The following is a 25,283-nucleotide window of genomic DNA, read 5'->3' on the forward strand; positions in this document are numbered from 1 at the left end:
GTAGATTGCGGAAAGAAAGGCATAAATATTGCACTGACAAAGGCATACAGATAAGACACAAGGAAAGAGATCAGCAGAGAGAGATACAAGTTAACAACAGAGAAACACGCACAGACAGACATATCACAAGGATAGAACAGGTGATACAGGGTCAAAATCCTGGAACTCCCTTCCTAACAGCACTGTGGGAGAACCGTCACCACACGGACTGCAGCGGTTCAAGAAGGCAGCTCACCACCACCTTCTCAAGGGCAATTAGGGATGGGCAGTAAATGCCGGCCTTGCCAGCAACTGAAAAATAACCCTTTTTCTATTTGAACAAATAAAAAAAATACAGAGGTCAAGAACAATGCCACACAAGATCTACTAATATTTTAAAGTACTTTTTTCTTGCCAGTTTTCCCCCCATCTCGCCTGAAAGCATTGACTGGTTCCTGGAGCACTCTTGATGTAATGAAATTAGACCATAAGACCATAAGAGATAGGAGCAGGAGTAGGCCATTCGCCCCTCGAGCCTGCTCCGCCATTCAATGAGATCATGGCTGATCTGATTTTTACATCAACTCCACTTTCCCGCCTTTTCCCCATATCCTTTGACTCCCTTGCTGATTAAAAATTTGTCCAACTCAGCCTTGAATGTATTCAATGACTCAGCCTCCACAGCTTTTTGGGGTAAAGAATTCCAAAGATTCACGACCCTCTGGGAGAAGAAATTCCTCCTCATTTCCGTTGGATCAGGGGAGAGCCAGATAAACGGAAGACGTTTGATTTTTTTGAATTGTTTGATTTTTTTTTAATATTACTTTTCTAAATTTGGTTTGGATCAACATACTCAACTTATTCAATCCTACCATTACATTTTATTCTGTTGGTTTGGACATGTTCGTTAATGGGCCACTAAAGAAGGAAGCATTAACTCATTTATTAAATAATAAACAGGTATTCAAGTATTAATCGGGGAAACAGGTTGGCAGTACTGACGAAAGGCTGTCGACCTGAAATGTTAACTCTCTTTCTGTCTCCACAGATACTGCCTGACCTGCTGAGTATTTCCAGCATTTTCTGTTTTTATTATGGTAGCTTTAACAGTGTAGCGGGAGTTGTCACTTGTTGCAAATATGTTACTAAATTATTTCTTTTGGCCACTGATCCTTTAATGAAGTCAATGAAAAGTAATATTGGGCGGGGTGTAAAACTGGTGTTCCACCTGACCCTACTCACTCTCATCAGTTACTACCCATCACTACCTACCAACACTTTTCAGATTGTACCGGGAATTATTGTTCTTTAATCATGTTCGACATAAATACTTGTTACCACTTTCAGGCAGTGCAGTAAAATCAGTTTTGCTTTTGTCTTGACAGTACTAAAGCACATGTATAGAATGGACAGAGTGCTTTCAGTTTAGCTAGAAGTAACAATTCACATAGAATTTAAGAAAAACTTGGTAAGAAATCAATATTCCTGGAAGTTGTCAGCATGGGACTGATTTGCACTTTACTGACTGTGGAAATAGAGGCGTTGTATTATTGCCAAGGTGGAGGTGCCAATTATCTTTGTCTGTGTGTGTCCAATTTGGATCAGACTTAGCAGAAACAGCCTGAGGTGAAGCAGCAGCAGTACATTAAACAGAGGAAAAATACTGACACCATGGCACTATTATCTGGCACGGTACGATTCATGTGTGTCTCAAGGCGTTCAAAAGTAGATCCATCAGCGGCACCAAGACCTGTAAAGCACTGCATGTAATTATAGATGTGGTACATATTTTATTTCCTTGGTTGGGGGAGGTGGGGTAGGAAACACCTACGTTTATACCCCTCACGTCTTCTTTTATCACCGGGAATGCCAACTGTACTCTTGTTATACAGTTTTACTTATTAAGGCTGTCTTCTTTTATTGTAAAATTTGCTATTGGGAACAGAACAGTCATTTTCAGTTGCTTTGTTTTAGAATCATAGTAGGTACAGCACAGGAGGAGGCCATTTGGCCCATCGTGCCTGTGCCGGCTCTTTGTAAGAGCAATCCATTTAGTCCCATTCCCCTGCTCTTTCCCCACAACCTTGTAAATTTTTTCCCTTCAAGTAGAAGTCACAATACTGTACAGATTCAAGTTTCGTATAACTTCCACTCATTTGCATGCCACTTATATTGTCAGGAAGTCCCTTCAAAATGTAGGATTTATTTTTAAAAATCCCTGTTGCATCACAACAGGTTTCCAACAAAGTTGCATATAGTTACTATTTACAAATTAGATCCTAAGTCCTATATGTTAGAGGGGAAAAAGGTTGAAAGCTTGGAAAGTTAGGGACCTATTCCCCAAAATTGCATGGTGGGCGGAGCACCACACCTGCAACAAGAGCAGTGTAGAAATGGGCTGGTAGACCCAAGCACTTGCAGCATAGAAAAACAGATTCAACAAGGTTTAAGGAGTTTTTCAGGCTGTGCTGAGAGTATGCACCAGCTTCATTACAGCTCCCAAAAATGATGGTAATTTATTCAAATCAATGTTGCAATGAATTCTGCATGGTCTTCTACAGTTCAGCTCTACATCCAATGGACACTCCATGATGAGTGCAGGAAGAAGCCCTCTCCCAAAACTGGGACCAACAAATTTTGGAACCATTGTGATTCTAGCTGTAGTAACTTCCCATAAGGCTCTTTCTGCATTGTAGTTCTGCAATATTTTTTTCGTGCTGCTTACTGTTGGTTTTCTGCAAAACACGTCTCCATCTGCACAGACTTTCAGGCCCAGCATTCTTACTGTCACCAGCTGCCAATCTTCAGCACACATTGTTCAGTGTGGGTGTGCCAGTGAAGGAAGCAATGGCACCTCAGGTGTCTGGCGCCCACCCACAATCAGCCAAGGAGCTACGTTCTCTGACCCAGGTATAACTATTTAGGCCTGTCTGAAGATACCTGCTGACACTGTCTCAAGGGAGGCTGTCACCAAGTTGCGCAGTGTTCTAGAGCCTGACCTGCAGACAAGATCCAGCAGCAGCAACAGCCCTGCAGTAAAAGTCACCACAGCATTGAACTCTTACAGCCACTGGATCTTTTCAAGCCACCACTGGTGACATTTGCCACATTAGTCAGAAGTTGGTCCACCAATCATCAAGCAGGTCAGTGAAGCCTTGTTTGACATGTTGACACTTTTATTTTCCCCATAAAGGAGAAAATGTGTTGGCACATTGCTGTTCCTCAATGGGGACCTTGTGACTTACCTGTCTCTTTTGCAGTCCTCTGAGGGGATGGCTAGGAACGACAGATAAGTCATCACCAGACAGTACATATGCTCATCTGTCTCTTTCCTGCCATACTCTAGTTGCTGGCTGCTCCTAGATGACCAAGGATCTGTGCGGGGACAGATTCTTGGCTGCCATTAAAGAACATGAAACCTGCCATCAAGGTCCTTTAAAGCCAATCCCCTTACCTCTATAGAACAGAAGTGAGAGTCTCTTGTGAATTGGAGATCAAGGACTCAATAACAGAAGACACAGTAGTAGTGAACAAAGATACATCAGCATTTGCATGATTTGTCATTGAAGGCTTCTGTACAGGTTTCTCTGGAGTTGCCACTTACTCCATTGGAGGAACACTGCTGTATGTTCTCTACCATTTCATGCAGGGTCTTCTGTGGATTCTCAAAGGACTGCATAAAGAGCTGTGTAGGCTAGTATGTAGCCCCAGTTTGGTCTAAGTCTGCAGATCCCACCGCAGCTACCCATTGGGCCCTAATCCTCCCTCCCTCCTGTTGTGCTTCTCTGCTGTTACTTTCAGTTACTCTCCCTCACTGATGCTGTGTGTTTCATCAGGTGCTCTCTCTCATCATTTTCAATAGGCAGATTGAGTGTTCACTCTATCAGAGCAAAACTCAGGCTATAAACCAACAGGCAATTCATTTAACAAAGTACAGGTAAGTAAACAGTACTCAGCGTAAAACTGTATTCACAGTAATTTACAAACTTTGCCACCCTTCACTGTAAATAAAAAGAACAAAGATGATTCACCCTGCGCTATCTTTCAACATAACTATATCCCTGAAGATGGTTGCTCACTTCTTACATGGCGAAATGCTACTAGGCATTTCCATTGGAATGTAAAATCGGACAGGGTGTAAAACAGGCAGCCAATCTGAACCCATGAATTTCCCGCCAGGTGGATTAGATTAAAATTACCTCCCTTGACTTTTCCTTGGACAAAGTCTGCAAAAAAAAGAACCAGATTAATTCACAGCATTTTTGCTGCTGAGTAGTATATTCAAGGTTTACACTCTTGTGCTGATTTAATCCTTTAGATAAAGCAAGTAGTCAGTTTATGGCAGTGCTTGTGTATAATATTGATGGTTGGAAATGACTAAGATATATTGGCCCTGAAATTCTGCCGAGGTCCTCCCTCTACTCAAAAGGTGATAAACATTTGGAATAATCTATCAAACAAGGTAACTGGGTTACGCGGGGTCTCTGCTGTTTGTTTTTTGGAGTTCTACCAGCCTTAGACCAGAGTTATGGCAGGAGAATAGATGAACCTCTTGGAATTTCACGGCCTTATGTGTTTTGAGAGTTGTAAAGGTTGTACTAAAGAGCAACCGAAGGCATAAAATTTTATAATATAGAACACAAAATCATTTATAACTGAAAATCGATTGCAGCAAAGATATTTCCATGTACAATAATGTCTCCTATTGTTTAGAGGCAGCAGCAAAATTATGTCAGATAATGAAAGATAAGATTAATTTGACAAAAAAAATTGCATTTAAGGCAATAATGTGTCTGGCTAAAGAAGCTCTCTTATTAGTAGTTTGCATTGTATCCTTTCAACAAACACAGAAGTGTAGCGAATTTGAGCTTAATTGGCCCAATTAAGGGGCCCTAGTGGAATTGTCTCACATCTTGTTTTGTTTTTTAAAAAAGAAAAGTGTTCATATGGTGCTTATTATCGAATGTTACTAGTGTGATTATTGAACCTTATTGAATTACAATGGAACTTGTGTTCAAGCATTGTCGTTTGATCTATTTTCTGGGAATTTCCAGTAATCATTGGAATTCTGGTAAAGTTGTTAGTTAGCAGAATCATTGTTATTCTAGAGTATGGTTGTAATCTGGCACCAATCTGATGGTATAACCAGCACTAAGGGCTGACAATTAACCTGAGATTGGAAATCTTACACTTGTTCAGGCCAAGAGTGAAAAGTGAGGATTATCTCCGTTTTCACTGATGGCACCAAGGCTAAAAGGTAATTACTGCTATATTTATGTTACAGGACTTGGTAGAGAAGAAAGCTTAAAAAACAAATCAGGAATAAAATATATGAAGGTGTTCGCCCCGATTTTGTGAGAAAGGCAAAAAAGAGATTGTGTTGGCTCATGGCGCAGGTGCACCTGTGACAGCAGGACAGGCGAAGGATACTGAGGCAGATACAGAGGCAGATACTGAGACAGATACTGAGACAGATGCTGAGGCAGATACTGAGATAGATACTGAGACAGATGCTGAGGCAGATACTGAGATAGATACTGTGACAGATACTGAGGCAGATGCTGAGACACATACTGCGACAGATACTGAGACAGATACTGTGACACATACTGAGACAGATACTGTGACACATACTGAGACAGATACTGTGACACATACTGAGACACATACTGAGACAGATACTGAGGCAGATACTGTGACAGATACTGAGGCAGATACTGAGGCAGATACTGCGACAGATACTGAGGCAGATACTGTGACAGATACCGAGACAGATACCGCGACAGATACTGAGACACATACTGCGACAGATACTGCGACACATACTGAGACACATACTGCGACACATACTGCGACAGATACTGAGACACATACTGCGACAGATACTGAGGCAGATACTGTGACAGATACTGAGGCAGATACTGAGACACATACTGTGACAGATACTGAGACAGATACTGTGACACCCTACTGCGACAGATACTGCGACAGATACTGAGGCAGATACTGTGACAGTTACTGAGGCAGATACTGAGACACATACTGCGACAGATACTGTGACAGATACTGAGGCAGGTACTGTGACAGGTACTGTGACAGATACTGAGGCAGATACTGCGACAGATACTGCGACACATACTGAGACACATACTGCGACAGATACTGCGACACATACTGAGACACATACTGCGACAGATACCGAGACAGATACCGCGACAGATACCGAGACACATACCGCGACAGATACTGAGACAGGTACTGTGACAGGTACTGTGACAGATACTGAGGCAGATACTGCGACAGATACTGCGACACATACTGAGACACATACTGCGACACATACTGCGACACATACTGAGACACATACTGAGACACATACTGCGACAGATACTGAGACAGATACCGCGACAGATACCGAGACACATACCGCGACAGATACCACGACACATACCGCAACACATACCGAGACACATACTACGACAGATACTGCGACACATACTGTGACAGATACTGCGACAGATACCAAGACACATACCGCGACAGATACCACGACACATACCGCGACACATACTACGACAGATACTGCGACACATACTGCGACAGATACTGCGACAGATACTGTGACACATACTGAGACACATACTGAGACACACACTGCGACAGATACTGCGACAGATACTGAGACACATACTGGGACAGATACTGTGACAGATACTGAGACAGACACTGCGACAGACGTTCCTTCCCTTGAATTTGAACAGGCAACTGGTGCATGAAAAGCTTGTCCAGAGAACTTGGCTTGTAGCACACTTAGGAACATAGGAATGCACGGAATTAGAAAAGACCACGTTGGTCCAGCTCGCTGGCCCCAGAGATCCTGATTTGTGACAAAACAGCATCTCTTGCCATAAAAGGGAAAGTTGTGGTGTTGACAGAGAAGTGGACTGTAGTGGACTAATTGTTCACAATGGTACGATAGAGATGACTGTGCAACACTGCTCTCTTTGCAGTTACAGGAAGTACATCAAAGGAAGTGGTGCTATCTGGACTGAAGGCCATCCTTCAGTAAAAGCACAGGTGCCAACTATAAGGAGGGAGGTCACCGGTCAAGTCAATACAGTCAACCAATCCCCTCATACTGGCTGCTGATTAGGAAGAAGATTTCTGATATCAGGAGCAGAGCAAAGGTAAGCTCTGGGAGGTACAATTTGAAGTACTGCACACAACCATTGTCCTTATGCACACACACATTCATTGTGCCTACGCTGCATGACACACTGTAAAGGTTGGGGGTGATGGCTAAGAAACAGCAAGAAATGCTGAGGTGTTTTGGGCTGATGTGGTCCTTTGCTCTTGAAGGGGTTTCTTAGTGGGGTCGGAGGCCATGGATGGAGGGTATAGTGCTGTTTTTGTACCCATTCTTCTTCCAATAATGTGGGCATCATGAAATGCCACACAATGGACGCACCATGGCTTCTTCCTGTCTAATAGCCACTGACATGTAAAATGATGTTTTTGTGGCCAGTTACCAAAACATCTACAACTTGAATTTCACAGCATCTTTATCATGGAAAAACATCCCAAGGTGTTTTACAGAGGCATAATAAATAAATAATAGCCAAAGAAGAAGCTATTAGGAAGGGTGACCAAAAGCTTGGTCAAAGCGGTGTATATTAAGGAGGATCTTAAAGAAGGAGGGAAAGGTGCAGAGATGGAGGGCATTAGGGAGGTAATTCCAGAGCATGGGCAGCTGAAGTCACAGACCCCAATGGTAGGGAGGGGCAGGGGGGGGGGGGGTTGGGTGGCAGGATGTACAAGTAGCCAGATTGAGAGGAATGGAGAGTTCAGGGGGAGGCTGAGTCGACCGACCAGCCTGATGCTATTTCACCTTCGCCAACTTTCAAGTTGGCTGAGACTTCCACTACAGGCAGGCAAGGGTCTACTTTAAATTCAAAACTCATGGCCTGATGATGCCAGCGTTGCCGCAACGTGATGCTAATGTCAAGTTGGGGAGGCTCGCACTGTGTGGAACCCAATAGCTGAACCACAGCAGGAGGAGCCGACTGGCCAGAAGAACACACTGCTTGTCCAATATTCAGTACTGGATGACCAAAAATTTCCTCCAACTAAATATTGGGAAAACCAAAGCTATTGGCTTTGGTCCTCGCCACAAACTCCATCCCTCTCCATGGCCACTGTCTGGGGCTGAACCAGACCATTCGCAACCTTGGCATCCTATTTGACCCTGAGATGAGCGTCCAACCATATCACCACATCTTCCATTCCATCACCACGACTGCCTACTTCCACCTCCGTAACTGCCCACTTCCACCTACGGTGCAGGAACACCTTGATTTTAAAATTCTCATCCTTGTTTTCAAATCCCTTCTTGGCCTTGCCCCTCCCTAACTCTGTAACCTTCTCCAGCCCTACAACCCTCCTAGATCTCTGCATTCCTCCAATTCTTGCCTCTTGCGCATCCTCGATTTAAATCGTTCCACCATTGGCGGCCGTACTTTCAGCTGCCTAGGCCCTAAGTTCTGGAATTCCTGGTAAACCTCTCCGCCTCTCTACCTCTCTCTCCTCCTTCAAGACACTCCTTAAAAGCTACCTCTTTGACCAAGCTTTTGGTCACCTGTCCTAATATCTCCTTTGTGGTTCAGTGTCAAAGTTTGTTTGATAACACACCTGTGAACCGCCTTGGGATATTTAATTACGTTAAAAGTGCTATATAAATGCAAGTAGTAGTAGTAGTAGTAGTAGTTGTTGTTGTATTTGTGTAAAAACCTTTAGTGTTGTCCTTGATATCCCTTGTAGGTTTTTTTCTCATTCCCTTTTTACAGTTCTTAGTACTTTCTGGGTCAACACTGAGGTCTCACTGAACTTTAAATTCAGTTCATTTAAGCCACATGCACCTGGAATGTAGGGAAATATTATAGTTCATAGGTACTTTAAATTTGTTTCTCTGATTAGATTATTACATTTTTTGTGACATTGCAGAGGAGTCCTGGGTGTTGGGGATGAGGCACTTTCCCTTCACATTGCCTTGGTTCCTGTCTCAGAGATCTGCTCTCCAGCCCAAACAGTCAGTCCCTCTTGCTTTGTATCTCTGTCAGCAAAACATTGATGTCAGACTCTTTAAAATTCTTCCTAGCCTCTGTGCCATGGCTGTTGATGCAGTGCTGCCATAGGACTCTTAAGCAGCAGCAAATTTTATATTCTGCTGATGCATCTGTAAGAAAATTCAAATCTGACACCGAATGTGGTTGCAACTAGTTTGTTTATTGTGTGACAACAAGTCTTAATATTGGTCTTAGTATACACAATGTTCGAGCAACAGCATACACGAAAAGAAACAACAATTACTCTATTCTTTCCTCGGGTAGATCCAAGCCCTGAACCTTTACAAGCCTAAGCTGTCTAAAGCCACATTCTTATACTGTACTCATCACGTACACAAAATTGTTGTTCACAGCTCCCTGTCTTTTATCTTAATTGTTCCAGACTATGGAATGTGTAGGCCTCCCTTATCAGCATCCAAACTTCCTCAAAGCCTTGTTTATACAGCAGTCTGTTTCAAGTTTCAGGAGCATCCTTTGTGGGAAAGTAAGCTGTGAGGAGGACAAAAAGTGTCAGCAAAGGGATATAGATAGGTTAAGTGAGTGGGCAAGAAGGAGGCAGATGGAGTATAATGTGGGGAAATGTGAGGTTATTCACTTTGATAGGAAGAATAGAAAAATAGAATATTTTTTAAATGGTCAGAAACTATTTGGGTGTCCTTGTACATGAAACACAAAAGGTTAACATGCAGATACAGCAAGCAATTAGGAAGGCAAATGGTAAGTTGGCCTTTATTGCAAGTGGGTTGGAGTACAAATGTTAAGTAACACACCTGGAGTACAGTTTTAGTCTCCTTACCTAAGGGAGGATATACTTGTCTTAGAGGCGGTGCAACGAACGTTCACTAGATTGAGAGAGTTGTCCTATCAGGAGAGATTGAGTAGAATGGGCCTATACTCTCTGGAGTTCAGAAGAATGAGAGGTGATCTCATTGAAACACATAAGATTCTGAGAGGGCTTGACAGGGTAGATGCTGTGAGGTTGTTTCTTCTGGTTGGAGAGTCCAGAACTAGGGGGTATAGTTTCAGGATAAGGGGTCGGCCATTTAGGACTGAGATGAGGAGAAATTTCTTCTTGGGAATTCTTTACCCTAGAGGGCTGTGGATGCTCAGTTGTTGAGTATATTCAAGACTGAGATCGATAGAGTTTTGGACTCTAAGGGAATCAAGGGCTATGGGGATTGGGTGGGAAAGTGGCGTTGAGATGGAAGATCAGCCATGATCTTATTGGATGGTGGAGCAGGCTCGAGGAGCTGTATGGCCTACTCCTGCTCCTATTTCTCTTGTTCTTATGTTAGCTATATCCCTCTGCCTTATGGGTAGTTTAATTTGACCATTTCTATCTTTTTAGCTGCTTAATCTAATTTGTATAAGTGTGAGCTGGTTATATGTATTAGAATGCCTAACCCAAAAATGAGTGATTTTCTACATTAAAAACACCTAATCTAAACGTAAGTTTTATATACTAGAAAAATATCATGTAAAAGGCTTAAGCTTGCACACCAGATCTCTGCCTCAATCGTTATTTTTCTGCTTGCCTTGATGGCTTCCAGTCAGGGTGGTCTTTGGACCAAGTTGCCATTTTCCCATGTAATTCTGCTAACCCCCCCACCCCTGGAATTTCTAGGTGACTATATTTTATAGATGTAGCTTTTTGCCTGTATACAATTTTTTTTTTTGGCTCTCTAGCTTTGTAAGGTTGGCCACTCCTGATCTATATCAAATTGTACAAATATGAATGCATCTGTTCATTTATCTCTTAGCATCTGTGGTTACAGCCCCAAATCATTAACTTGGTCAACAAGATCTAATGGAGTGACCGGAAGACTCAAAAAGCATTTTTTTGGTAAGCGATATACACAAAGGTTAAATGTTTTGCAGTACTATAAGCAGAATATTTCTAGACATCATTAATCCATTTTATATTAAAAACTGTGTAATATCAACACTCCAAACCTATTGGACTATAAACATAACATTATGTGACACAATCTTATGCACGAGCCACCTAAAGGAAAAGTTTAAAACCCACCTCTGGAATAAAAAAGTTTAAAACAAATCAAGAAAAGTATCTGTTAAAAATGAAGGAAACATTCGAATCAGAAAAGCAAAGATGTAGTCAATAGTAGGAACGACATTAGAGGCAATTGCCGTCGCTGTGGTAGAATGCGGATGCAAACAAGACAGAGTTGCTAAGTATGCATGCAGTTAAATGGAGTAACAATCCCCGAAAGATATAACGACATCCAAAGTTACTGCAGCACCCCCAAAAAGGAAGTATAGAAATAGTGGCAAGGAATAAAAAAGACCTGCGAAAAGTGAGTACTATTATCAAAAGTGCAAAGCAAATGAAGCTGGAAAGCCCACAAAACATAATTCAATCCATGAAGCAAGAACAAACTGTGGCAAGAAAGTAAAAAACCTTAACTTAATTGATTTCAGGCAGTCAGTGTTAAATCATTTCTACCTGCTTTGTAATCCAAACATATTTGAAATGATATTTCACATACCGGACAATAATGTGCCTGGGAAAAGCAGCTAGCTGAAATCAAATTTAAAGTGACTCCTCACATCTCTGACAGATATTAAAAGTGTATACATTTTTGCTGATTTGAACTGTGAAAAAAATCCCTATTTGTTACATCCCTATTGTGCCATTAGGCACAGTAAATATATTAATGTATCACATTCATACCTGATTCTCCAGGGTTATTTTTTCGCAGTGATCACATATTGAAATTTCAGCATTTTGAAATATTCTATTTCTTCTCATTCTAAGATCCACTGTGTACTCATATCATTCCAGCTGCATGATAAAGCTGTTTGTTTCTGCTGACTGGTATCAGTCTCCAACTGATAATGTTTTAACCCTCTGCAGATGGTAGCATCATTATTGGACCAAACTTAGAAAATATTGTACTTCATGTTTATAATTTTCACTTCATTCAGAGTACTATAAATACATATTCGTGGTTTCAGATGTTATATGTTAGAACGTTATGTGTACACTGCTTTGAAAGCACCAAAAAGGAACCTAGTACTCAAAGGGTTAAATTACAAAGTTCATTTTTCTCATATTACCTCTGCTTCAGTTTTACTAGTGACAAAGTACGCTGCTGTTGGTTGCAGGGGTTTTTGTTTTACTGTACAAGGTGAATCACAGAGAAATTTTCTCGACAAAACTCTGTGTATAAGTACTTATTTCAACTTAAGTACGACAAAGTACCAGAAAAGATTAACGCATTTATTGGGAGGAACTTGGAACGATCCTCAACTATTCTTGCCTGAAACTCCTTGAACAGCATTTTATTTGGAGCTTTACCTACGACAATTATGTCAAATTGTAGCAACAGCCTGCCAAGTTCTGAAGATCTAATTAAAGGTAGGACAACAGATTATGATTTTAAATATTAAAAGTGATCCTGTATCAATAGTTTCTGCTGATTGGTATCAGTCTCTAACTGATAATGTTTTAACCCTATGCAGATGGCAGCATCATTATTGGACCAAACTGAGAAAATATTATACTTCATGTTTATGATTTTCACTTCATTCAGAGAGTAGACAGTCAATACAGTCAACAATAATCTCTGAAGAGGGCAGCCTGTCAATCACAATGAATGAAAGAACTTGTATTTATATAGTGCCCTTCACATCCTCAGGATGTCCCTAAATATGCCACAACCAATGTATTATTTTTGAAGTGTAGTTACTGTTATTATGAAGGCAAATGCAGCAGCTAAATTGCACACAGATCCTACAAACAGCAATGATCTGTTTTAGTGAAGGGATTAATATTGGCCAGGACACCAGGAGAACGTTTCTTCAAATAGTGCCATGGGATCTTTTATATCCAATTGAACAGGCAGATGGGGCCTCAGTTTAATGTCTCATCTGAAACGCAAAACCTCCAACAACGTAAGCACTCCTTCAGTACTGCACTGAAGTGCCAGCCTGGATTATGTGCGGAAGTCCTTGAGTAGGGACTTAAACCCACAACCTTTTGATTTAGCAGCATGAGTGTTACCACTGAGCCAAATTGACACGAAACGTATCATGACACAACCACTTCAGTATATAACATAAAATATGTTGTACCCCTGTTTGCTGAAATCCTCTTCCCTTTTCTCCCCTCCTCTCCTGAAGATGCTGACTCATAAGGACTTAATACAATTATTATTAAATATGATTTGGATCAGAACTGTTAAATGCAATATTTTGTGCTTTTCAAATAGTGGTCCATCAAGAATTTGAAACGAAAACAAGGAAGTGTTGCTCTACATTTAAAAACGTCCTTCCTTTATCTCATGACACATAAAACAGGCCTCTTTGAACAAACAAGATCAAATTGAATCAGAAATGTTAAACAAACACAATTGCAATAACAATGAATTCTATTAACCTGTTAATTTTAGCAATAGCAACAGTTTAATTCAAAAGTGCAGTTTTTATAGTTTTTTAGATTGTATATTCCTATGTTTACAGTCATGTAAGTATTTTTAAAAGCTATTTTGATTACATTCTGCTTGTGGGAGCAGGATATTGATACGTTCAATTTTCTTGTTGTGATCGTGCTTGTGCTGGGAGGAAGGTGGGTTTTTAATTAATTTTTTTCTTGGTCCCTACACCTCGAGTTGATTGGAGAACATGGGGTCCTGTTTATTAGTGGTCACTGTCCTTACCTCTCTGTGGGTAGGCTGCTGTTGCTGGCTTGTTTCCCCTCCTAAGTTGGTCTACTCTCTTTCTTTAATGCAAGCTACACAAATTTCATCCCCCACCCCCCCCCCACCCCAGTCTGGAGTGTCTAAGACCAGAAAAGCAGACCATAACACATATTCTGCTTATACACCCAGATTCTGAATGGAAGCCTGGAAAACCACCGGAAGCCATGACTGACACATTTCAGAAAGACTCAGCTCAATGCTTGCTGACTCACTCACAGGAGACTGAGGGTCTCCAACATGCAAGCTGGGATAGCTGGCTTCAAGCCCTCCAAAGGTTTATCTGAGAATCTGGGAGCCATTCCAGCTGCTTCCCCCCCCACCAATCCCGAGGATGCTGCTGCTGCTGCAGCTTCAGACATGGCTGCTCTTCTTCTTCTTGCCGTCTCTCAGAAAGTGATGCTGCCCTTTAACTGGCTACAGTCTTTTAAAGGCTGCACCAGAACTGTATTTTCTTCCCTCCCAGCAGCAGTAAACCTATTAGGAGGCATATTACTGGTCCAAACCTGCCCTCCATAGCAAATGAGGGCCTCAGGAAGAAATTGCACTGGGTCAGCAGTGCAGTCACATGGGGGGGCAATACTCCCACACGGCAGCTTACCTGTCAATGGGAGGAGAATGCAGACCATGGTGTCTGGAGCATTCCTAATAAATTATACATTGGTTTATTAGACACATGCAATGGAGGGAAATTATATCACAGAGTAATTACCTTGTTTGTATAAACTTCACATGGTTGGACGTATAGTGACAAATTGATAATGAATACACTATTAACATCAAACTTTGATTAAATTTTAAATAATATTCGCCTGGCACTGTGGTAAATTTAATTTTCTTCTTTCAATAGGTCTCACTAATACTGACATTTCTGTTATGGTAATACTCAATATTGTAGCAATTGTCACTTACGCCATCTTCATTGAGCTATGGACCTATTTACACAAAAATATTGGAAATGACTTAATCAAGGAGAAGACCCTGTTGGTCCTAGGCTTATTCCCTGTAAGTACCACGTATAAATATTACATTGTTGTACTGCACAGATAACGTTGTTTGCAGTGATGTTTGCACATTTTGATTCAGCTGGTTTTAGGTATTAGTGGTGATCAAATTTCAGTACACAGTGAACAGTCACTGTAAATAGAGGGCAGTCTGTCAATCACTTTTGCTTCACTAATATTCTACACAAAGATTCAAACACTTCAACAAATAAAATAAGGTATGAGATGCCCCCTTCTCCCACAATTTTATTTCACTTTTTTGCTGCCGATCCTGATTCTTGGCGGGGCGGGGGGGGGGCTGATTTTAACCCTCCCAGCTGGGGGGGAATGGAACGAGGCAGGCAGTTAAAATGGTACGGCTCCATTTCCCACTCCATGCCCATTGATCTCCGATTTTAATGCCGCTGGTTTTGGCAGTAGACGAGGCGCCTGCCAGACTCAGTCAGGAGCCTTATGCATAAATGTTACTCGGTGTCCTATGACTTCAATGGGACCCTGATGGCATTTTATCTGCAGCCTGACCGCGGAAGCGCTGCAGCTTTCCTGTTAGGGTGAATCAGGTCAGCGGATGGTGGGAAGGATGCAGAGATCCTCCACATAAGTGAAAGAAAAGAGCTGCCCGATCTTCGTCTGCCGGCAGCCACTCTATGTCCTCTTTCCGCCTGTTTTGGGCAGGAATTGGACCACTGATGTTTAAATGAGGCCTGGGAGTTAAAATACCCCCGGCCTGAAACTTAGGACAGCAAGTGTGCTTCACACTTGCTCTACCCCCTTCCCACCTGAACCTACTCCGGGTTAAAATCGAGCCCTTGGTTGGGTACAATTCCAGAGGTGTTAACACCTTGCCCAAATGACTACTCTTTATGTGTGAACCTAAACAGTGAGGTCTCACGTGAATCAGTGAGGTTTGCAATTCACGCTGTATCTCTTAATCCACTGAACTTGCTGCCCGATTTGCACATTAATAATGGCGTACATCGTTAACACACCGTTATTTTTCCAGCAAGATTCAGCCCAGTATGTTGTCAATTAAAATCCACACAGATGCACTTTCCAACAGGGCTCACTGGGTAATGATTAGGAGTGCTGGGTGATTTTCTACTTCTAGCCTAGGAGCATTGAGGTCCAACCGCCTCCCTGGCAGAGATGAACTAAATGGGGATCAAAACCGTTTTAAAAAAAAATCTAAATTCTATCATTTTTTAAATCTATTATTAGTATTTAAAGTACTTGTACATTGTTGTCCTCTGAGTGTCTCTCAATATAAAAATGACTCTTATAGTGGAAAGTGGTATTGAGTTTGCATTGAAATTACTTTCATTAAAGCCAGATGCAATTTAAGCGTAGTTTCATCCTAAGGCATTTCACACGTATATAGTACAGCCTTGGTTCTGTAAATGAAGTAACTTCAGCAAAAGCTCATGTTCTTGTTTTCTTAGATAACTACCATTGCCTATCAATTGGGGATGTTTGTTCCACGAGCTGGAACCCTGGTGGACTTTGTGACAGCAGTGTAAGTATAATTGTAAATGCACTTTGGTAAATGTATTGGTGGTGAACTCACTTTCAGTACCTAATCTGAATTTTCTCCATTTTTATAGTTACGCAAGTATATCTTTATTTGGTTTCTTCCACCTTACTGTAACTTACCTTGGCGGAGTAACAGAAGCCATTGATAAACTGCAGTACGTGGAGTCTCCACTAAATGTGGGACCTTGCTGCTGTTGCTGTACCTGTCTTCCAAAGGTCAGGATAAACAGGTAAAGATGTGTATTCCTGATTGTTCAATTTTTCATGCAACAAATGTCTATAATATATGCCAATAGTTATTCTCTAGTAAGGATTAAGTATGTACTTCAAAGGGTAGATTTTACTAATTTCCACACCTGGTGTGGAGCTTCTTCTGTTGGGGGCACTTATTAGCAATTTGGATGCACTCCCAGTGGTGAAGTTCCATACTGGGAGCACAACTTCATAAAACCTACCCTTCTTTTAGCTGCATGGAGCAATTTGGTTGTTGATGCTTGCTGTGGCACCAGCTACCAGCAATAAAAATGGAGTTAAAATATAATAACACCTATCCCATTAATTCCATAGTGTATTTATAATGAAAAAGAATGGGTTATAAAAGTGATTTCAAGGTATTGATTCCAGCAGAAGGTTTAGTTGTAAATTGTTTGAATTTTTCTTTTGCAGTTAATGTGTAATTGATGCCAAATATCATTATTCACTGCTTCTTTTCTTTTTTTCTCCAATTTCTCCCCATACTATTTCTCTCTTGAAAGCTTTGACTAATGTTGGGTGCAATTCAATGCAGCAGCTTTTTTTGGTTTGAAATCGGGTTGTGTGATATTAATTATAACATGCATTAAGTATAACTTACATTATGTTGCTTTGTGCGCATTTAATGAAGGCATTTATTTTAAATGGGTTAGTAACTTCTTTAAAATAGTGAACAGAGGGATTACTGTAATAATGTAGGGAGACGCAGCAGCCAATTTGCACACAGAAAGGGGCCACAGACAGCAATGAGATACAGATACCTGATAACCTGTTTTACTATTGAGGGTTGAGGGATAAATATTGGCCAGGACACTGGGAAAACTCCTCTGCTTATCTTCGAAATAGTGCGATGGGATCTTTTCGTCCATCTGAGAGGGCAGAATGGTCCTCTGTTTAACATCTCATCCGAAAGACGGTACCTCCAACAGTGCAGCACTTCCTCAGTACTGCACTGAAATGCTAGCCTAGATTATGTGCTCAAGTCTCTGGAATGAGACTTGAACCTTCTGACTTTCTGATGTGTTATTTTTGTTGCTTAATTCAAATTTTTGTATAATTCAAGATTTTTTAATGCAAAAAATGACTTTCAATTATCAGGAGTAGACAGTACATAATTTAACTCCAGTACAGTACTCCATTGTTGGAGGTGTTGTCCATTAGATGAGACAAACTGAGGCCTCTGTGTGCTGCTCATAAGAATTGATTCATTCGTTGTGTGTGAGTCAGTCATTTTGAGACTTTCCTTACATAGAATTACATGAATGTACAGCTCAGAAACAGGCCATTCGGCCCAACAGGTCCACGCTGGTGTTTATGCTCCATATGAGTCTTCTCCCACCCTTCTTCATCTAACCCTATCAGCATATCCTTCTATTCCTTTTTCCCTCGTGTTTATCTAGCTTCCCCTTAAATGCATCTATGCTATTCGCCTCAACTATTCCTTGTGGTAGCAAGTTCCACATTCTAACCACTCTCTGGGTAAAGAAGTTACTCCTGAATTCCCTATTGGTTTTATTAGTGACTATTTTATATTTATGACCTCTAGTTTTGGACTCCCCACAAATGGAGACATTTTCTCTATGTCTACCCTATCAAACCCTTTCATAATAAAGACCTCTATCAGGTCACCTCTCAGCCTTCACATTTCTAGAGAAGAGACCAAGCCTGTTCAGCCTTTCCTGATAAGTGTATCCTCAGTTCTGGTATCATCCATGTGAATCTTTTTTGCACCTTCTCCAGTGCTTTTATATCCTTTTTATAATATGGAGACCAAAACTATAAACACCAGCGTGGATCTGTTGGGCCGAATGGCCTGTTTCTGAGCTGTACATTCATGTAATTCTATGTAAGGAAAGTCTCAAAATGACTGACACACACAACGAATGAATCAATTCTTATGAGCAGCACACAGAGGCCTCAGTTTGTCTCATCTAAAGGACAACACCTCCAACAATGCAGTACTGTACTGGACCAAAGCTAATCAAGGTTCTATACAAGTTTAACATAGCTTCCCTGCTTTTCAATTCTATCCCTCCTGAAATGAACCCTGGAGCTCTGTTTGCTTTTTTTATTGTAAACAATTTTACAACACCAAGTTATAGTCCAACAATTTTTATTTGAAATTTACAAGCTTTCGGAGGCTTCCTCCTTCCTCAGGTAAATGTTCGAACATTTACCTGAGGAAGGAGGAAGCCTCCGAAAGCTTGTAGATTTCAAATAGGAACATTTACCTGAGGAAGTAGGAAGCCTCCGAAAGCTTGTAGATTTCAAATAAAAATTGTTGGACTATAACTTGGTGTTGTAAAATTGTTTACAATTGTCAACCCCAGTCCATCACCGGCATCTCCACATCATGCTTTTTTTATGGCCTTATTAACCTGCGCTGCTACTTTTAGTGATTTGTATCTGTACCCCTAGATCCCTCTGCTCCTCTACCTCATTTAGACTCTTATTTTCCAAGGAGTATGTGGCCTCCTTATTCTTCCTACCAAAATGTACCACCTCACATTTATCGATATTAAAATTCATTTGCCAATTACATCCTCATTCTGCGAGTTTATTAATATCTTCCTTATTGGGGCAGATGTTAACTTGGAGTGTCTTTCCGGCGGGAAATTGCTCTGGTGAGTTAATTTCCCACCCGGCAAAGGCTGCAGGAGCACATCGGTTTTAACCGCCGGGCATCATATAAATGCTACCAGGGCAGGGGAGTCCGCATCTTTTCTTGTGGGGCCCGGAGGCGCACTTCTGCTCCTCCTGGTCCCACTAAGGAAAGTTTTAGATTATCTGAATAGCCTCTTCTGTCTGCAGACCAGTTGCAGAACTGCTTCTGCCTTCTGCCTCAGGCCCCGGTTAAAACTGTATCAGGGCCCCTATAGACATTGCATAAATTTATGAGGCTCCTGCCTGCTTTAGGCAGGAGCTTGATCCAGCTGCAAAACATTGCAGATTAATACTGGAAATGGTTGGGATCTGAGTGGGTAAGTAACCTGCTCATTTTGCATTGGCACCAGGCAGGTAGGGATAAAATGACCCCCTTATCTTTACATTCATTGGATTCTTTTGAAGTTCAGTCACTGCTGTTAGGCAAACATAGTTGTAAATGAATGACCAGAAAATCTGTTTTTAGTGGCATTAGTTAATATTCTGGGAGAACTCGCCACTCTTCTTTGAATTGTGCACACTTCAACTGGCAGACGAGACCTCAGTTTAATATCTTTTCAAAAGGCAGCACCTCCAACAATGCAGCTCTCCCTCAGTATTCCACTGCCATATCAACATAGATTATATACTCAACAACTTTCTGACTCAGAGATGAGAATGCCAACAACTGACCATGCTGATAGTTAGAAGTGCTATAAGGTGGAATGCATGGTCTTTCTATTCTATCCAATTTTTATCAGGTAAAATCAACAACAATGAGAATAATTTTGAAATATGTAAGAGGGGAAGCCACCTTATTTTAGAATAGTAAATGAGTAATGTTACATTAATAAAAATATTGGGATATTTGTTTCACAGAAAAGCTTATAGAATCCTTCGAATTGGCATTTTGCAGACGTTGATTCTACAACCAGTGCTCCAGTTCATTTCTACAGTCTTGTGGGCTGATGGGAAATATGACAGTGGAGAGGTAACTTCTGAAATTTGCTTGTTTCAATGCTAACGTGCATATCTAATAAACAGTCTCAAATAAGCGCAAAATCTTTAATACAGAAACTCACTCGGTTTATTCAAGGTCATTTTCAAGAACAGATTAGTTTGCATCAGTTTTTTTAGTGTTTATACTGTTTAATGACCTTGGGGAGAGAGTTTTAATCTTTATTTAAATAAATAATTTTTTCCCAAGTAAGTTTTTGAAGTATCTTATAGTCCCTCAAGTTCCTAAAACTGTTCTAGAATAAAACTGCTATAAATGTGTATCATTAAAATGTTTGGAATCTTATTCTGTGTATACTCACACACATGTATATATATATGTGTGTGTATATACAGTAAAAAATATTCTACGATTTATGTATTTTCTGTGATATTGAGGGATGCGGTCAATTTGCGTGCTGTTTTGTGTTTGAACCCATGCAAATTAGGAACATGGTTGAGAATGCCCAACTTTGGGCCCTTTTTTGAGACCTGGGACAACAGCTGCAGAAAGACATTACCTGAAGCCCAGGCATAAGAGTGGCTTTATACATCCAGCATTTACTGCCTATCATGATTGGGTTGCAGAGAGGCAAACAGATCCTGCTGCACCTCTGCACCTCCAACTGGTGGAACCAACATTTGATGGGTTCTTGAGTGTTTCCGTACTGTGGTTATGAGGATGGTAGAAATGCCCTCACACATTTTATGGTAAGTTATGCTGGTCATTGCGTCAGTGCGGAGGCGATCTCTCCCTAACAATAGTCTCAGGATAAGGGGTCAGCTGTTTAAGACCGAGATGAGGAGGAATTTCTTCACACAGAGAGTTGTGAATCTTTGGAATTCTCTACCCCAGAGGGCTATGGATGCAGAGTCGTTGAATATGTTCAAGGCTGAGATTGATAAATTCTTGAACTCTAAGGGAATCAAGGGGTATGGGGATCGGGCAGGAAAATGGAGTTGGAAGTCGAAGATCTGCCATGATCTTATTGAATGGCGGAGCAGGCTCGAGGGGCCGTATGGCCTACTGCTGCTCATATTTCTTATGTTCTTATTTTCTAACAAGGGCTCCTACCCACACTTGTCAGTTGTCTCATGACCAACTACAGAATTACATAGAAATTACAATGCAAAACCACCTCTTGAGCCCAACAAGTACATGTTGATGTTTATCCTCCACACAAGCAATAGTCCAAATCTCATGTGCCCACCCTCTTCCTATATCCCTTTATTCCCTTTTCCTTCAAACACTTATCTAACCAATTCTTAAATGTTGACATGGTCTCCACTTTAATCACCATCTCCAGTAGTGCATTCTACCTTCATCATGGTGCATCACAACCTTCTGTGAAAAAAAAATTGTCGTGCTCTCTTTCCTAAATCGCTTACATTTCATCTTATGTCTATGTACCCTTGTTCTAGACCCTCACTCACTGGAAACCGCCTGTTTCTATCTACTCAAGTACAGATGTTAGCTGCACACCTGAGAACTGCAGTGCTAACAAGAAAACTGAAATCAATATTAGCAAAATGGTAGTGCGTGTGTCTCAAGGTACACTTTATTATATGGGCAGCAATTATTTTAAAGAAATAACTTAAACATGAAGCGGCCAAATTTGCCCAGTTTGAGGTTGAAAGTTGGTTTGATATTCATCCTTAGGAGACAATCTATTCCCAGGCCACTGCCAAATATAGCCTACAAACAGTTGCTAGACGATGCTCAAGAACAGCATGAGAGTTGACTCACCCTCTTGGGAAGTGTTTCACCTCCATTTGACACCTTCCCTAAACTGCTCAAGTAAAATCAGCAACTTTTAGGCTTGACCCCATCAGTCCCATGTCATGGTACTGAGCATAGTACAAACAGCTTATATATGAATACACCATACCACTGGTCTCAATTTAGGACCTCATCCATGTAAACTAATCCATGTAAATCAATGTTTACTGAGGACTCTAATTATATTGTGCTCTGGTAGAAATGGAAAATTTTTGTTTTGTGATGTAGTGGAAAAATCTTAACATGGCAGTCAAAAGGCTAGAACTTCTTTCGCATATGCTTATTGTGAAACTTTGTGTTACAGATACATCCAAACAATCCCTTGTTTTACATCAAGATCCTGCTGAACATATCTGCATTATTGTCCTTATATGTGTTTAACTTGTTACTGAAAGCTGCCTTTGGAATTGCAGAAGCAGGCTATCATCTTGTAGCCAAATACGCAATTATAATTACCTATACCATCCTCAGCAATCTGCAGCCACTGATTCTAGACTGTCTTGCAACCTATAATGTCATTCCCTGTGTTAGTTTATATTCCTCAAAAGGCAGAGCTTCACGTAAGTAGAAACTCCATTGATGTTCATTATTAACAAGTGATATTTCATGTGAAATAGTGTAGGCAAGATATTTTGAAGTACGGAAATTTAAAAATATTTTAACAAAGTCAATGTTTTTATTAACTTTTACTTGATATGAAAATGATAGCTTTCAGAATTGAGTGCAATAACATTGTTGTAATTCTTCTGAATATTTTGTCAGGATTTTTATTCCACTTCGAAAATATAACTAGGTTCAGATCTGCAGTTAAGTCATACTGAAGAGTATTAATATAAATATTCAGCACCTTCCCATTCCTATATATTTTTTTACCTCTTTCTCATATAATCTTCTTCATGCAGGTTAATGCCCAAGTTAGATTTCAAGTTTATCTGAATTTGGAGCATCTCAACCAAATTGAGTAAAAAGTGAATGTGGCAGTTATTTCTGGATTAGTAAGAAAGAAAGACTTGCATTTATATAGCGTTTTTCACAACCTCAGGACATCCCAAAGCACTTTACAGCCAATGAAGTATTTTTGAATGTAGTCACTGTTGTAATGTAGAAAATGCAGCAGCCAATTTGTGCACAGTAAGTTCCCACAAACAGCAATTTGATAATGACCAGATAATCTGTTTTAGTGATGTTGGTTGAGGGATAAATATTGGCCAGGACACCAGGGATATCATCCCTGCTCTTCTTCAAAATAGCACCTCCAACAATGCAACACTCCCTCAGTACTATACTGGAGTATCAGCCCAGATATTGTGCTCAAGTCTCTGGGTGGGACTTGAAGCCATGACCTTCTGATTCAGAGGCAAGAGTGCTACCAACTGAACCACAGCTGACATGTTCAGTATAAATAATTTGATGTGGATATTTACACTGGAACTCATTCCTACTGATCACCAATAGATAAAGAGGAGGTACTTAAAACATTGGCAGTACTCAAAGTAGAAAAGTCACCCGGTCCAGATGGAATGCATCCGAGGCTACTGGGGGAAATAAGGGTGGAAATTGAGGAGTCTCTGTCCACAATCTTCCAATCCTCCTTAGATATGGGGACGGTGCTGGACGAGTGGAGGATTACAAATGTTCCATCCCTTTTCAAAAAAGGGGAGAGGTATAAACCCGGCAATTACAGGCCAGTCAGTCTAACGTCGGTGGTGGGGAAACCTTTAGGGACAATAATCGGGAAAAAATTAATTGACACTTGGAAAAGTATGGGCTAATAAATAAAAGATAGCATGGATTTGTTAAAGGAAAGTCGTGTTTCACTAACTTGATTGAATTCTTTGAAGTAATGGAGAGGGTTGATGAGGGTAATGCAGTTGATGTTGTGTATATGGACTTTCAGAAGGCATTTGATAAATTACCACACAATACATTTGTTAGCAAAATTAAAGTCCAAGGGATTAAAGGGACAGATGCATCATGGATACAAAATTGCCTAGGGGATAGAAAGCAGAGTGTAGTGGTGAACGGTTTTTCAGACTGCAGGGAAGTACACAGTGGTGTTCCCCAGGGGTCAGTATTAGGACCACTGCTCTTTTTGATATATATTAATGATCTGGACTTGGCTTTAGAGGGTATAATTTCATAGTCTGCAGATGACACGAAACTTGGAAATGTAGTTAACAATGTGAAGGATCGTAGCAGACTTCAGGATTACGTTGACAGACTGGTGAAATGGGCAGACACATGGCAGATGAAATTTAACGCAGAGAGTGTGATGTGATACATTTTGGTAGGAGGAATGAGGAGAGGCAATATAAACAAAATGGTACAATTTTAAAGGAGGTGCAGGAACAGAGAGACCTGGGGATGCACATACACAAATCTTTTGAAGGTGGCAGAACAAGATGAGAAGGCTGTTAAAAAAACACATGGGATCCTGGGCTTTATTAATAGAGGCATAGAGTACAAAAGCAAGGAAGTTATGCCAAACCTCTATAAAACACTGGCTAGGCCTCAGCTGGAGTAGTGTGCTCAATTCTGGGCACCACACTTTAGGAAGGATGTCAAGGCCTTAGAGAAGGTGCAGAAGAGATTTACTAGAACAGTACCAAGGATGAAAGACTTCAGTTATGTGGAGAGATTGGAGAAGCTGGGGTTGTTCTCCTTAGAACAACGAAGGTTAAGGGGAGATTTGATCGAGGTTTCAAAATCATGAACGGTTTTGACAGAGTAAATAAGAAAAAGCTGTTTCCAGTGGCAGAAGGGTCGGTAACCAGAGGACACGGATTTAAGGTGATCAGCAAAAGAAGCAGAGGCGACATGAGGAAACATTTTTTTACTCAACGAGTTGTTGTGATCTGGAATGCACTGCCTGAAAGGGTGGTAGAAGCAGATTCAAAAGTAACTTTCAAAAGGGAATTGGATAAATACTTGAAGGGAAAAAATTTACAGGGCTATGAGGAAAGAGCAGGGGAATGGGACTATGTTGGATAGCTCTTTCAAAAAGCTGGCACAGGCACGATGGGCCGAATGGCCTCCTTTTCTGTTGTACCTACTATGATACTATGATACTTCCTGGTGTAAGTCATGTGGAGTAAACAAAGTATTGCTGGTTGTATGTACACTGCTGGAACATATTTTTTGTCAGTGCAATCTGTCTTATGTAAACAGGGGCCTACTGAGCATGGTGCAAACAGCTTATATATGAATACACCATACCACTGGTCTCCTCAATTTAGGGCTTCATCCATGTAACCTGCAA

The 25,283-nt window shown here is 40.9% G+C and overlaps 1 protein-coding gene across 3 annotated transcripts in view; it reads left to right on the forward strand.

Annotated features, from left to right (window-relative positions):
* Positions 1-25,283, forward strand: part of LOC137326140 (organic solute transporter subunit alpha-like) — a 36,478-nt gene that overhangs the window by 5,417 nt on the left and 5,778 nt on the right. For 2 of the 3 annotated variants that reach the window (XM_067991008.1, XM_067991010.1), the window contains exons 2-9: positions 6,990-7,166; positions 10,862-10,944; positions 12,228-12,480; positions 14,670-14,824; positions 16,263-16,336; positions 16,425-16,583; positions 20,128-20,239; positions 22,329-22,584. In XM_067991008.1, coding sequence (XP_067847109.1) covers positions 12,432-12,480; positions 14,670-14,824; positions 16,263-16,336; positions 16,425-16,583; positions 20,128-20,239; positions 22,329-22,584 — 805 coding nt within the window. In that variant the 5' untranslated portion in view covers positions 6,990-7,166; positions 10,862-10,944; positions 12,228-12,431. Of the gene's footprint in view, positions 1-3,866; positions 3,917-6,989; positions 7,167-10,861; positions 10,945-12,227; positions 12,481-14,669; positions 14,825-16,262; positions 16,337-16,424; positions 16,584-20,127; positions 20,240-22,328; positions 22,585-25,283 lie in introns of those variants that run through there. The other variant, XM_067991009.1, reaches the window with a different exon arrangement.

This window comes from Heptranchias perlo, chromosome 10 (assembly GCF_035084215.1).
Source record: "Heptranchias perlo isolate sHepPer1 chromosome 10, sHepPer1.hap1, whole genome shotgun sequence".
Classification (NCBI taxonomy): domain Eukaryota; kingdom Metazoa; phylum Chordata; class Chondrichthyes; order Hexanchiformes; family Hexanchidae; genus Heptranchias; species Heptranchias perlo.